This window comes from Numida meleagris, chromosome 9 (genome assembly GCF_002078875.1).
Source record: "Numida meleagris isolate 19003 breed g44 Domestic line chromosome 9, NumMel1.0, whole genome shotgun sequence".
NCBI classification, from domain to species: Eukaryota; Metazoa; Chordata; class Aves; order Galliformes; family Numididae; genus Numida; species Numida meleagris.
Window position 1 is genome coordinate 19,461,776 of NC_034417.1, and position 14,992 is coordinate 19,476,767.

The window sequence follows — 14,992 nt, forward strand, 5'->3', positions numbered from 1 at the left end:
GGAGAAAGGGAGAGGACGTCTGGAAGGTCATTTGGAGATGTGTTTGGAAAGCACCAGCAGAGCATCCCCCCAACAAGTCTCTCAGGTGCTACCCTAGCACAGCTGCGTCTCACTCAAGAGAAAAAACAAGTCTGATAGCAAAAAGCTGGCTCTTGTACATAAGAGAAACTTCCCAGTGATGCTTTTGGAGAGAAGGAAAGCAGCTGGGGTAGCTAAGCAGTGCCTTCCAAGTCATGTAATTTTAGAGTTAAAAGAGATGTTTTAAGCCCCTGGGGAAGGGTCCAGCCCGTTTCATCTCCCATAGCAGCGGTTGCCTTCTCACTGCAGGCGAGCAGAGTGGGAGCAACGCTTGGTCCATTCCCCAGAGTGTAGGAGTGTCCAGCAGCAGGAGGGCTTTGGACATGAACACTACTGGTTACACCAGTTTTTATAGCTTCATAAACCAGGCCTATAGAGTTGGCCATATTTGCAGCATTAAGGAAGGACTGTCAGGAGTGACAAGATGCTAAAAGATAGCTGCGGACCTCCAGCGTCTTAACGAGAGATTTGCAAAAATGACTGCTTCACATGTCTCTTTTTCACTTGGGTTGATCCTTCCTGAGGCGAACAGGTGCCCTGGTAGCAACAAATCCAAGCCCCCTTCTTGCACTGCCTTAGCCTGGCCACCACAATACTGTGCTAATGGCTGAGAGCAAGAAAGCAAACCTGGACAGAAGCAAACTCAGACTGGGTTATGCACCTCTCCCTGTCCAGGAGAAGTGAAATGGAAAAAAAATATACAGCAGCTGGACCAAAGTCAGCTGTACTTGGAATTCTGCCATCCTCCACTGCCTGGGGAGCTGCTGTTGCCATATCTTTGTTGTGCATTGCAGCCATATCTTTACTGCGGTGGCCAAGGCCTTTGTGCAGAGCATGTGTCCTCTGTCCAGGAGGGAACTGAAGAGCAAGGACGTGGATGATGCTTTCTGTGCATTTCAGAAGCTTGCTCTGTAGGTTAGGGTTTATTACTATTACAAGGGAGTTTCCCCTCCTTTGCTCTATGTGTTTATTTCCTCTTTTCCCTCCTGCAAACAGGCCTAAGTATGGGGGCAGGTACTGCCTGGGAGAACGGAAGCGATTCCGGATCTGCAACATCAAGCCGTGTCCTCCCAACAAGCCGTCCTTCCGCCAGGTCCAGTGCAGCCAGTTCAACCCCATGCCCTACAAGGGGAAGCTCTACAAGTGGACACCGGTGCCCAACAACAGTGAGTGTGCACAGCCTGCTGCCAGGCTTCTCCTGCAGCCCTCATGGAGAGCCTTAGATTCTTGCAATGGCCTGATCTTGCTGGAGCTGTCTGTAAAAGTTTTGCCTTCCCTTTCCGCCACGCTTGCAGTGTATTTATGCCGTATTTTAAATTATGGCTGGGTTTGTAGGATTAATTTATGTTGTCGGAGATGGTTGCATGGAGAGAAGGTGATTCCTGTCCGTGTGAGCCCAGGGCAACACTGCTGCAGAAAGCAGGCGAATGGAGGCGTGCACACCCCAGCTCCTCGGGTTCAGTTTCTGTCTCTTCGGCTTCCCAGTTAACCCCTGCGAGCTGCACTGCCGCCCGGAGGACGAGTACTTCGCGGAAAAGCTGAGGGATGCCGTCATCGATGGGACCCCGTGCTATGAGATGAACTCCAGCCGGGACATGTGCATCAACGGCATCTGCAAGGTACATCCCATGCTGAGGGCGGGCTGGGAGCAGCCCTGTGCACCAGGAGCTGCAGGCTGAGGCAGAGGCAGTTATCAGGGCTCTGCTGATGTCCTCAAGCAAATATTACCTGATCCATTTTATTACTCTTGCTGTATGGAAAGGAGGGAGAGCTCTCAATATTCACAAAATAGATGATGCAGCAGTATTTAAGCCTCTTGGATGTTTTCAAGGAAGTAGAGCACCAAACTAAGGAAATGCAGGAAGAACAGTTTCACTTGAAAATAAGGATGTGGAGATAGAAAGGGAGGGTGGAGAGGACGCCCATCCCAGCCCTGCAGTGCTGGCAGATGCTGCTCTGACCCACAGCCTGCAGCAATGGAGATGTTTCCCCCAGTCCCAGCAGCCTCTCCCACTGCTGGGGTTTGTTCTTCCCCCTGGGCTGTTATTATTTCTTGGAAACTCTGGAAACTCTTCTTGGAAACAACTCATTTATATGAGTTGTGGGCTAGGGAGAGCATCTTCCCTGCAAGGAACCAGAAGGACCAGGGAGCAGAATGTTTATCTCCCACCCTGTTCCATGGAGCTGCAGGGGCTGCTGAGGGCCATCAAGCACTGGACAGCGCAAAGAGCGGCAGCAGCAAAAATAATCAGTAAGGAAGTTTCCTTGCATCCTCTTACATAAGAACCGTTTGTGGAAGCTTCCTTCTCTTCAGGCTGTGCTGCTGGCAGCACCAGGTAGAGGCCAACGGCAATTGCTCTGCACAGCCGGAGGCTCTGAGGAGGTTCTATTTCCTCCTTTAATAGGCTGTAAGTTACTTCAAAGGCTGAAGCACACAGATGCACAGGCACAGGCTTAGAGGAGAGCTCAGAGGTCATGGTTTTTACTTGGCACGTACAAAAGAGTGAGATCCAGCAGTTCTCCACAGCTGACAACATATTCAGTCAAAGCTAGCTGCACACATGGAATACTCACTGACTGCAGGCCTGCTGCTGGCTCCATCACCAGAATTAAGCCTGGTTCACTACAAAACGTTGCAGTAGCAAAAATAGTGCTCCTTTTCTAGCATGTATATGCAGGTGGCTCCCTGGATACGTCCTCGTGGAGCTAAGACTAAAGGCTCCTCATTGGCACAGGACCCAGTGGGACCTCTGGGGAGTTGGCTGCAGCTTTTATTGTACAGTGTCAGATGGAATCTCAATTTGGTCAAGCGATTTGGCAGCTGTCTGGGTCTGAAGCGTGAAGAGCTCCAGTAGAATTTAGGAAAGGTTTTGAGAAAGTGTTTGCAACAGGACTGGCAGGGCCAAGGGCCAAGAGGCTTGCCTGTGTAGGCACAGGCTGCAGAACAAGGCAGGGAAAGGTGACAGCAAGATGTGGATCTGACTTTTCATAGTGGTACGAACAGGATGGCAGGGCTGCAAGCAAACACTGGAGCAAGAAACCCATATTAACAGCTGACCCAGGTGAATCACCATCCATCCTGCAAAAAGACACCAGCTCACTCCACTTTCTGATACGTGGTCCTTATTTCTTGCCATTTAGGAGCAACATCTGTCTGCTGAGGCTGGTCCTCATCACTGTGGTTGTTTTCCACTTTTGTCTGCTGGTGTCACAGTGAAACCCTGGGTGGGCGTAAGTGGGTGCAGGCATGGGGCCAAGGCTAACGGGGCTGTGTTGCAGAACGTGGGCTGCGACTATGAGATCGACTCCAATGCAGTGGAAGACCGGTGCGGTGTCTGCCACGGGGATGGCTCCACCTGCCACACTGTCAAGAAGACATTTGAGGACAGCGAGGGGCTGGGTAAGGACACGTGGCACTCTCCTTAAAGCAAGACACACCTAAGGGAGAAAGATGAGCAGCATGCTCCTGGCTTTCAGTGGCTACAGCCTCCCCAGGGACCAAACATTTTGTTGTGAAGTGGTGGGGTAAGCAGAGCAGGCTTAGGGCCAACACACAGCTCCCAGCTGGGGAGAAGAAAAATGGGTTGTTGTTTTAAATGGCGTCCTTAAAACAATCTGCCCTGGTCTGCAGGCCTCATTTTTCCTTTGATCAGCAGAGCAGGGTGAAGGGGTGGTTTGCAGACAAGACCCCACGGCTGCAGGGACTTCATGGGAGGCAGCACTCATAGAAGGGAGATAGCTCTGATGGTGCCTCCACACTACCTCCACACCCCAGGGGGCAGATCGTGTCCTTGACTCCCCTCGAACAAATGCTCGATTGCATTCCCAGGTTATGTTGATATCGGGATTATCCCTGTTGGAGCCCGAGAGATCCGGATTGAAGAAGTCGCAGAAGCTGGAAATTTTCTGGCGCTGAGAAGCGAGGACCCAGAGAAGTATTTCCTGAATGGTGGCTGGACCATCCAGTGGAATGGAGATTACAGGGTGGCAGGGACCACTTTCACTTATGAGAGGACGGGAAACTGGGAGAACCTCACCTCTCCAGGGCCCACCGTGGAACCTGTGTGGATCCAGGTATGCTCTGGGCTCTGGGCAGTCGGGGTTTGCAGCTGGGAAGGATGAGGGGGCAGAGCCAGGAGATCTGCAGCCTTCCCTTGTGTTGCTGAGGTGACTTCGTGGCCATCCACAGGATGAGGCTGGGTGTCTCCTCCCTGTGCATGTTTCTCCATCTTGGGCAGCCAAATGTGTGCTGCTGGCCCAGGGAGCACATTTCTGAACTTAGGGTGGGTCTGCTGCTTCCAGCTGAGCCTCATCCAGCTTGCAGCATTCCTCAAAATATTTACAGAGGAGAGAGAGTATAAAAAGAAAGAACTGGTTTCCGGAGCCTTTTCCATATCTTATCAAAAACAAGAGAAGAGCCCACAGTGTTTCTGGCAGGACTGGAGCAGCCCATGAGTCCGAGTGGGCTCTGGTGATGGTGGAGGCATCAGGGAGCTGAGAGCTGTCACATTCCTGCCAGCACTGGGCCTGCGTGCACCAGCTGGGGTCTGGGCAAAGGTTCCCACTCCTCAGGGGATGCATGGGCAGATCCAAAGCCTGAGTGATGCCCTCATGGTTGTTGCAGGTCAGGCTCTGCTTCCTCACAAAAGCACTGGAGGGAAAAGGTAAAAATCCAAGAGGAACTTCTGAAATCTTCTGAAACAACAAGAAATTTCAAACTTTACTCTTTTTTCCTTGTGGGAATTTCTGTTCCCAGTTCACACCTGGTGTGTCTTGGGAACACTTCTAACAAAAGCCAGGTGCTGGCCCCCAACTTGGCTACAGCAGCAGCAGCTCTGGTGCTTAGCTTAACATTGTCTTATTTTGCAAAGCAATCCTATTCTATTAATTTTCGCCTTATTTCCACTGAAGAGTTGCCTAGGAGAGGGTTATACAATGTACAGCATAAAGAAAATGCCTTTCTGAAATCACACTGAACAGGACGTAAGAAGGAATAAAGCTTCAGCCCTGGAGGTTTGCTTCATGATCGTGGTTTAACCTTGTTTTTTCCCTCTTAACCAGCTTCTGATAAATGAAGGAAGAGATCTCTCCTGAGTGCGCTGCCTTAATTAGTGCAACAGCAGGAGGAAATCAGGGGTTCACACTGTGTGCTGCGACTGGGCCCTGCAGAGCTGGGCAGGGAAGAGGATCATAGAATTAGAATCATAGAATTAGCTGGGTTGGAAAAGACCTGCAAGATCATCCAGTCCAGGATGCTGGGAGCCTGGGGCTCAGCGCTTTGCAGAGCCACGTTCATGGCTTATTCCCCCTACCTGCACATTCTCCTCCTCAGTGGCTTCCTTGGGGCAGGGGCAGGGATGGCCCTGGAGGTGTGACCCCACAGCCCCTGGCTCGCTGTGCAGCCAGGCACGGCCGAAAGACTTTGCCTTTTGCATTTGTGTTTCTGCCTCCAAGCGTTGCTTTACTCTGTTAGTATGAACACTGGCATGTTCAGCACCAGCAAATTGCTGGGACGCTTTCTGGGATTCGTAACCTAATTAAAACCTTTTGACAGAAATGTTTCAATATTCATGAAGAGGTTTTGGAAAGATGCCCTTGCTCCTGCCAGAGCTCCAAGAACAACAAAGCTTTGGCAATAATGGGAGCACTTAGGCTAAAAAAAACACATTTAAACTCACAGCCTTTCGTGAGTGCTGACTGCTGCTGCAGGCACTTTGGGCAGGGGTTGCATTAACCATAGGAGCAGCTGCGTTCATTTGGAGAGCAGTGAGAGCCACACTTCAAGTGGGGAGAAATTAATGACATTCTTTCCAGTGCCTGTTACTAGCCAGCCACTGAATGTTTGCTGCCTGTTGGTTCTTCACTGTTGCCTCCAGCCCTTCTCACACCACAGCAGTTGAGATGTTGCACCAAGGGGAGGGTGTGACCCCCCAGCCACTCTGCATGGTGTGCTGTGCATGGTGCATACCAGTCTGCAGCCCTGGCATGGTCACATCACTGACACTGGCAGCAGGCTGGAGATGTGAACAGGAGCTGGGCTGGGTACCCACCATCTCAAGCCGTGCTGAGGGCTGCTGCAGCGTGCTGCCTTTGGTGGGAGCAAGCAGCAGTGCAGTCCTTGCAGGGAGGAGGCATTGGTGCACCACGTGCCATGGTGGGCTCAGTGGTGGCTTGCAAAACTTCCTCACCCAGCTCTGCCTGGGGCAGATGACAGCACGGCCCTTCACAGGGAAGGGCCAAGCCATGCTGAGCCTTGAGGAGGTCTTTGGATGCAGCTGCATTTGGCAGTGAGACCGGAGAGGATTAACAGGAGGATCCTTCCAGGCTCTTTGGCAGAGACATAAAACTGAAGCCGTGGCAGTTCTCAGTGCTCTCGCTGTTACTTTTTATTATTACCTAACATTTCCACAAGCCCAGTACTCTCAGTGGGGTCAGCTGGGGCATTTCCTCTTCTCTTACACACTTTGACTACACGCTAAGTACATTTTCTGGAATGGTTGCCTGCTGCTGTTAGAGTGCAGCAGCCAGACCATCACTGTCCCTGGCCAACAGCGAGGGGACAAACGCTGCCCTGGTTACAGAGCTGGACAGAGGGACACCTGCACGGCTGTGCTGGGGGGTTCTTATCTCTTTGAAAACCCCTGCAACGCAGCGGTCAGATGCTGCACCGACCACATCTCTCACCGCCTGTTGTCTCCTCGCAGCTGTTGTTCCAGGAAACCAACCCCGGCGTGCGCTACCAGTACACCATCCAGCGGCCAGCTGACAGCGAGAACGAGATCGAGCAGGCCGAGTTCCTCTGGCGCTTCGGCTCCTGGACCACGTGCACCGCCACATGCGGCACCGGTGAGTCTGGCAAAGCGTCCCCGTACTGCAGGGCACGGCCCATCGGTCACTGCTGCTTCTTCCGTCATCCCTGGTCTCCTTCTCTTTGTAGACAATGCAAATGCTGGCAGAATTTTGTGGTGCAAGGAGCCAAAGGGACTCCTGTCCTTGTGCCACAGTGTGCATCACGGTAGATGTTTGAGAAGCAGTTGGTGGCAAGAACTGCACATGCTCTGGCCATGTTCCCTATCACAGCCACATCAGAGCACACTGCTAGCATTTGCTTAGAAATTCCTGGGTCTTTGGTTTCAGTAGGTCTTGGAGAGAAAATAAAAAAAGGGCAGCATCTGCTGAGGTTGTAATTCCTCTGTGGCCCCCACTGCGCTCTGCCGCTGGGAGCCCACTCTATATCAGCACTTTCCTCAGCTTGGTGTCCTATTACTGCGCCGGGTGTTCCTGGGCTGTCAGGTTGGTTGAGACAAAAGAGCTTTAGAGAAATCAGAGTGTCAGATGGCCAGTCTGCAGCCTGGCCAGGCCTCTGGAAGGGAGATTATTTCAGGAGCATTACGGAGAGCACCTCGGAGAGCACTTCAGAGGGTACTTGGTGGGGGCAGAGCATCATAGTCATGACTGCGACCACCAGCCCGAGGGTGAATTGGACACTGCATCCTGATGTCCCCTCCTCCCCAGCATGTCCCAAGCATCCCAGGCCACATGAGACAGGAAGCTTTCGAGGGATGTGTGTGTGAGCATGTGTGGTCGTTTGGTCTCACGGCACTCCGCAGAACTGACAGCAGTGCGTGTTTTCACTTTACACTGTAAATAGACATCAGAAGAATCCGATCTCTCTCTCTCTCAGCTTTTTGGCTTTCTCCCCAGCTGAACGTTCCCCTGCAGCAGTGCAGGGCTGAGCACAGGACCCGTGGGGAGGGATGGATCCTGCACGTGGCACAGAGCAAGGCTGGGAGCAGCAAACGCTTCCTTGAGAGCAGCTGCACAGCAGGTCCAGATAAGAGTTAAAGGGAAAAAAGAAGGATCCCTTTGTGTGAAAAGCAAAGAGACTTCGCAAACACTCATCCATTTTAGGCAGTACTGAGATCCAGGAGATATTTCCTGCCTTTTCCTGGAAGATAGGGGTCAATTCCTGCCTTGGAGCAAGAGAGATGTGGAGCTGCATGAATTTGCTGGCCTTTTTATGTATTTTTACTATGTGAGCTCTTTGCTGTGGATTTGCATGAATGTCCATGACATACTGCTCTGCAGCCTGTGCAGTCAAAAGAGGATAGCAGTCGAGGTCACTTTCTTTTATTTAAAACCAGCGTTCCATTGCGTGGCTTGTTGATAGCTTCCAAAACAGAATGGAAATACAGGAGTAAATGAGGCAGGAGTTGGCTGATGAGAATGCTCACTCCATTGGAGTCATTCCCAGAGCTGAGAGATTTGAGATTTGGGAGGGCCCTGCAAGCCCCATACACATTCAGAAACCTCCAAGCGCTGGAGCCACAGCGCTGGGAGCTCCCCCAGCAGAACTCAGCAGAACTCAGCAGCCCGGGCGGGCCCGTCACCACTCAGCTGGTCGTTGTTATTTACAGCTCTCCCGAGTCACGGGTCAAGTATGTGTTGCAAAAAGCAGGACAAAAGCTGATAGCAAAGCAGCATGGTGGAAGTGAGGTCATCCTGAAAAATGTCACCTGTGAGTGCTGCAGAACAGGGGCAGGAGGTGTCAGGGTGATTTATCCACGAGCAGTGCTGGGGCAGGAGGCTGCCAAAAAGATCCACGCTGCTGTCAGTTAGCTTATCTTTGGAAAGCTCCCCTGAGCAGCTGTGTGTGTGCACATGCATGCACTTGCACACATGTGCAGTGACCAACTCTGGGAGTGCTCCTCCACCTGGTTTTGGCAGCCCCAAAAGTATGATACCCATGATTACAGGTTTTCCTCTAGCTTTCTGCTCAGCAGTTGCCCTAACCTGACTGACCCAGTGATGCCGTGCTGTGTGGCTGGTGAGCAGAAGGCTCAGCCAGAGGCTACCAGGATTATGCTGGGATTGTTGCAGAAACTGGGCAGTGGAAAGCGGTAGGAGGGTGAAGGTGTCTGTGCTTTTAACCTCTCTTCTCCCTGCAAAGCACCTGCAGGTACAGAGGCCTGGAGTAGGACTGGGGAAGGCCCATGGAAATTCTTGGCATTTCTTGGGGTATTTCTTTATGCCCTGAAAGAGCAGGTAGAATCTGACACCTTTTTTTTTTTTTTTTTTTTTTTTTTTGAGTGAGCACAGGATTTGCCAAATCTTTCTATAATCTGTTTCTAGCTTTCTGCTTGAGCAGCCCTGGCCTCGGTCCCAGGGCAGGATCAGTGGTTTGCCTCGTGCCAGACAGGCAGATCACATCTCCTCAGGCCCTGGGAGGTGCTTTGGCTGCTGTCCTCTGCTTCTGATGCCCAGGGGCCTCTGCCCTGGCCACACCAGTGGTGGTAACGTCCATCCAGCCTTGGCTGTCCCTGTTTGTGCAGCTCCACATTCAGAGTCATTTTCCAGCACAGTGAAGTTTCCTAGCTCTAAGCATATGTTTATTGTGTCATGTATTTGGTGTCTAGCTCTCCTTTTCCCATCTGGGTACAGTGGGAGCGCTGGTGTGGTTGGCAGCGTGTGGGAGCCATGAGAAGTGGGCTCTCAAATTTCAGGTTCAGTTTCAGTGGAAGTTTCATACTCTTTGGGTTTGGGTGGCTGAGGGCAATGGCAGGGCCTCCTGCTCCTTGCTGTTAGAGGCTGCTCAGTGCTCCGAACTGAGCTCTGTGTAGAGCCAAGCCTCGTCTGTGTCCCCAGGAGTGCAGAGGCAGATTGTGCACTGCGTGGAGAAGCTGGCCGGCATCGTGGAGGAGCGGTACTGTGACACACTGACACGGCCTGACGACCAGCAAAGGACATGCAATGAGGAGCCGTGCCCAGCAAGGTCTGTTGTCTTTTCCGTTGCTCTTTCTCAACACGTCCTTGATGCCCAGGCAGTCCAGGCAGGGGGAGGGGGCAGATCGTGCCTGGTGGGCGCTGGCTGCAGCATTTTCCCCCTTATATTCCCCCAGGTGGTGGGTTGGTGAGTGGCAAAAGTGCTCAGCCACGTGTGGGACGTCAGGGTTGATGAAGAGGACAGTGCTCTGCATCCAGAGCGTGGGGTTGGACGAGCAGAGAGCCTTGCAGCAAACGGATTGCCAGCACCTCTCCAAGCCAGAAGCCACCACTCCCTGCCACCGGGATGTCCCCTGTCCCTCTCAGTGGGCAGTGGGGAACTGGTCAGAGGTGAGACAGATCACAGGGGTGGTCGCAGTTTCCTGCAAAGCTGGCAGGAGCACAGATGAGGTACCACCAGGATGTCCTGGAGCAGGCAGGAGCACTCCTGGCTACAGGGCAAAGTGGTTCTGGAGTGTGCCTTACAATACCAGGTGTCTTGGAAAGGAATTTGTGGTGCAGGAAGGTAAGTAAGGAAAGAGCACCAGGATGTCTGACAGTTTCACTTCTCGTATGAGTTACACTGCTTTCTCCCTCAAGAGCAAGGCTATGCTCCATGCTTGATGCAAGGATGGCAGAAACGGGAGGTGCTGAAGCCTTCAGTGTGCAAATCTTTCCCCACAAATCTTTCTCCTTTGTTTTGGCAGAAGCCTTAAAAACATTTCGTGCTTGCAGAGACAAGGTGCTGCAGGCCAGCCAGGGGTCCAGCTGTGCCATGCACGTGCTTGTTGGTCGAGGGACATCTGCTCTGCATCTGCACACGTTGGTGCTGTGGCTGCCTTGCCTCTGCTGCCAGGCTGCCCTGGGGAATTTTTCGGCAATATACTTAAAAAGAGAGAGAAGTATAAAAGGCTGTGTTCAGTGGACACCCTGCATAGCCTTATTTTTGTATTTTTGTGGTTGAAGTTTTTAACCAAAGAGGCATAACTCCTAATTTGAGCAGTGGTTTCAGAAAGTGTTCAGTGTGAAGAAAAGTATTGGAAGACAAATCAGAGCCTGGGAACGGAGCTTGTTGCTAAGAAACAAACAGAATAAAAATGTGAACAGAAAATTTGAAGGCTAAATGAGAGCTATTTAGAAATATTTTTCTAGAGGCCCACAAAAGCCACAATAGCACGGTTGAGAAAGAAGGCTGCAATAGTTTAAAGGAAAAATCTTGTATTCCAAGTTGCCCTGAGGTCTGTGCTGTGTATGGAACTGGCACGGGCTGTCACAATGCTCCTCTTTGGCTTTGCCATCTATGCATCTGTGAAACCATGAAAACGTGCCTGAGATTTTAATATGTCTAACTTTTCTGTTCTTCTTTCACTTAAAGTGAGAGTTCTCTTTCTTCTGCATTGCCACCACCACAAATAAGTAGAGAAATGTGAGGGGCTGGGAAGCTTTCCAGAAACATGGTTCATCTACCCATAAAAAGAGATAATAAGGGGGGGGTTCATTGCTTTTGTATATTTGCAGACCCCATGCATGCTTGCAGAAGCACATCCCACTAAGCAGCTTGGCACAGTGATGTCTCCTGCAGTGATGCCTCCTGCAGTCCTGTGCTAGCAGCTGAACTTTCCTACCAGCACTGCTTGTTCCCCATGTGCAGCTACTAACAGCAGTGGTTTCTTATCTGTGCCTCAGGGGCTCGGTTGATAACTGAGGCTTGGCAAATAACCCTCTTCCTTCCCCTTTGAGAGCTGCGATTCCTGGAGCTTATCTCCTGGATGGAGCTGGAGCCATTTGGTAAGAAATTTTAGCTCTGTGGTGACCTGTGTTTCCCCTGATTTGGCAGTGCTGTCCCGGTGGGGTGAGGCAGCTTGCTTGCACCCCGCTGCAGAGGCAGACAAGTGGAAATGCTGCATTTCAGCAACACTGTGCAGCGGGTGGAAGTCCCCAGTGATGGTCATGCAATTTTATGAACCCTGCCCTGTGCCAGGCACATTCCCCAGGGTCACTTCCACTCCTCAGCATTTCCCAGGAGACTCATAAATAGGGGAATGTGGCCAGTACCGGGGCAGCACCTCACAGGGCAGCCTAGGGACATGTCCCACAGGGTGGCACACATTCCACCAAGGGGGACACATCCCGCTGTGGGGCACCTGCTGGGAGCCCACCAGCACCAGCACAGGGAGTGCTATGGGTCCCATCTGGGCACTGGGCCCTTGCAAGGGCTGAGCAAACACAAGAAAGGCTCAAAATAGACAAGTATATGTTCTTTGAGAACCACATCTCCAGGCCAGCCCAGCCCAGAGGCTCTGCATGTACCCTGAGGGCTCTCTCTGCCCACCTTGCACTCCGAGCTTCCAGTGTTGGTGGCTGTGCATCTGACCTCCACCTCAGCCCATCTGTTTTCATCCTGAGAATGGCAATTTTTGCAGAAATCCCCTCTGCTGGATTTGTTTGACTTGGAGTTTTTTTGTTCTTGCTGGCTGCATTGTGGAAGGCACGCTGATGTATGTGACTAATGCTCTGTGCATCTGCTGTAGCAAACTGCGGCAGCCTGTGGCTTGTGCAACCCACATGTGATGTTAGTAGCGCTACGGTTTACTTATCTTGCAGAATATTGCTGTCTCTCTCTGCAGATTGTGGGTTCTTTTATACTGAGCACTCTCAAAGGGACTATTATGGTGGAGGAGGGGGTGTCCTCCACAAAGCTGCTTATTGACCCTTGCTTTTTTCTTTCACTTACTGGGACAACACCCATGTTATTATTCCCTTCTTTAAAAAATTCTCTTCCAAAAGAGATGTAATTCATGGCAATAGGTCACGTAGAAAAGACCTATTAGATCATCTAACCCAAAGCCCTTCACAATGTCTATCTCCAGGGAAAATCATTTCTATCTGGAGTGCAGGTCAAGGATCACCCTGTGCAAAATGCCCTGCCATGGGTGCCCTCCTGAGACAGTCCGTAGGGGGGAGACAGCCCCAGTGCTCGACTCGGCCAGCAGCCATGCTGATGACCCCGCACCACGGCAAGACGTGCAGAATGCAGGGCCACAGCAGGAGTCAGGGTACCTGGATGTGTGGTGACAGAGGCAGAGCCCCTCGCCCTCTGCCCACATTTCACTTTTCTCTTGCCATCCTACATCTCCTGCACTCCTGTCTCTGAAATTTTTGTTCCTCTTCCTTTCCTAGTGCTCAGCAACATGTGGGAATGGAACACAAAGACGCCCTGTTTACTGCAGCAATAATACTCGAGCAACTTGTGACCCTGCACAAAGACCCAGCTCGGAAACTATTTGCTCCTTGCCACAGTGCCAGAAGAAATTAGACAACGCCAACACTGACTGGTCTGGCAGTGGCTCTTCCAGCAGAGAGATTTTTAATGAAATACATTACATTCCAAATAACCATATCCCCAAATTTAACCCCTTAATTCCAAATATCCCAGAGTCCAATGATGTCAATATCATAACTGAGGATGACTTCTCAACCAGAAAGGGAAATTTCTTTGTTGATGATTTTTACTATGATTACAATTTTATCAACTTTCATGAGGATCTGTCATATTACCCGTTCACTGAGAAGGAGACCAAAAGCGAGGGCCCTAAGCCAGAGATGAGCAGCAACCATGTGGAGGAGTCTCCTGAGACGCCTGTGGATGTCCTGCACACCATGAAGCTGGGAGGAGGAGCACATGAGGAAGATCTGGTGAAGCCAGGCAAAGCAAATGCTTCTGCTCCTGTGCACAGTGAAGAGGAGACGGAGTCAGGAGGTTTGGTCTTTAACGACCTATTTGGTGTGTTCCCTGAGCGTGAAGAAGTGGGGACAGCCGCTCCCAGAGATGATGCTCCCAAAGATGATGCTCCTGCTCTCACAAGGGATGAGGGGGAAGAAGTGCCTGTGCCCTGCTCCAAGGATCCACTGCCCACCCAGCCCGCAGTGAGTCATGTCTCCACCAGCAGCCTGCTGCTCCCTCGTCTGTCCCTGGGTGCAGCACCGGTGGGCACCAGTCCTGCATGGGATGCTCCAGCTCGCAGCCTTGATTCCTGGGCCCCAGCCAGTCCCTCTGTACCACCAGCCATTGACAGGGACAGTGCTGGTGCAGCTGGTACACCTGGCAGTGTGCAGCACATGGGAGAGCCTGCAAGCAGAGTCCAGGACTTTGCTAGCACAGTGGCTCCTGATAGCACAGGCAGTGCTAAGGAAGGCCATGGAAACTCAAGGGAAATGGGATTTGTCATCACCAGTGCTAATAACGGCACTGCCTCCAAGACCAAGGAGCAGGAAGAGTGGGCAGAAATACCAGCACTGGAGGGGGCTGCACACACACATGCAGCACCGGAGACCGAAGAGCAGCTGCATGTGACAGATAGTGTGGCTCCGAACTCCCCCACTGCACAGAGCCTGCAGCAGGAGATGGGAGGGCATGCGGAAGGTCCCAGTGTGAGCCCCCATCCTGCAGATGCTACCACTGGCCCTGGAGGGGAGGCAGGGCAGCAGCCAGGGTACCACAGCCCTCTGTCTCTGACGTTGGCCCCCTTAGTGGCCACCACAACATCGCTGCCACCAGTGCCCGTGTCCCCCACCATGTCGGGACTGCCCACCCAGCTCACTGCCAGCGGCCTCACCCCACAAAGTGCCCTGGTGCCAGCCATTCCAGCATCCCCAGCTCACAGCCCTGCCACGAGAGCATCACCCTCCAAGCCCCCAACAGTGTGGGGCGGCGAATGGGGACCAAGGGAAACACAGGTGCCGCACCACGCGGTGCCAGCATCCCCCGGCACCCACCAGCGCTCCAGCTCCAGCATGGCCCCAGTTGGCCACACTGCTCCCGAGGAGCACTCACCACCAGCAGCCCCAAGGACACTTGTTTATGGTGCTGGGGAGCATGAGGGACCCCAGCCCACCCCCACACCCCTACCATTCTGGGAGCAAGAAGAGGATTTGCTGCTGCCTTCCACCACCATAGCAGCCACTGCGATGCCCAGCTGGGAGGTTGGCAACTGGAGCGAGGTATGTGTCGGGTTCCGCTAAAACCATAATGGGGCTGTTTTTAGAAATAGGAGACCTGTCCCTTTTCCAGGAGCACTCTTTATGGCATTGCCAGGAGCCAGGCAGAGGAGCAAGCTGCTGCCATAGCAGAGTTAACTTAAAATTTTCCACA

General features: G+C 52.2%; 1 protein-coding gene across 3 annotated transcripts in view; it reads left to right on the forward strand.

Annotated features, from left to right (window-relative positions):
- Nucleotides 1-14,992, forward strand: part of ADAMTS7 (ADAM metallopeptidase with thrombospondin type 1 motif 7) — a 56,194-nt gene that overhangs the window by 20,796 nt on the left and 20,406 nt on the right. For all 3 annotated transcript variants that reach the window (XM_021407637.1, XM_021407635.1, XM_021407636.1), the window contains exons 12-19: nucleotides 1,075-1,244; nucleotides 1,564-1,697; nucleotides 3,358-3,478; nucleotides 3,908-4,152; nucleotides 6,783-6,924; nucleotides 9,724-9,850; nucleotides 9,978-10,191; nucleotides 13,021-14,841. In XM_021407637.1, the coding sequence (XP_021263312.1) occupies nucleotides 1,075-1,244; nucleotides 1,564-1,697; nucleotides 3,358-3,478; nucleotides 3,908-4,152; nucleotides 6,783-6,924; nucleotides 9,724-9,850; nucleotides 9,978-10,191; nucleotides 13,021-14,841 (2,974 nt within the window). The remainder of the gene's footprint in view (nucleotides 1-1,074; nucleotides 1,245-1,563; nucleotides 1,698-3,357; nucleotides 3,479-3,907; nucleotides 4,153-6,782; nucleotides 6,925-9,723; nucleotides 9,851-9,977; nucleotides 10,192-13,020; nucleotides 14,842-14,992) is intronic.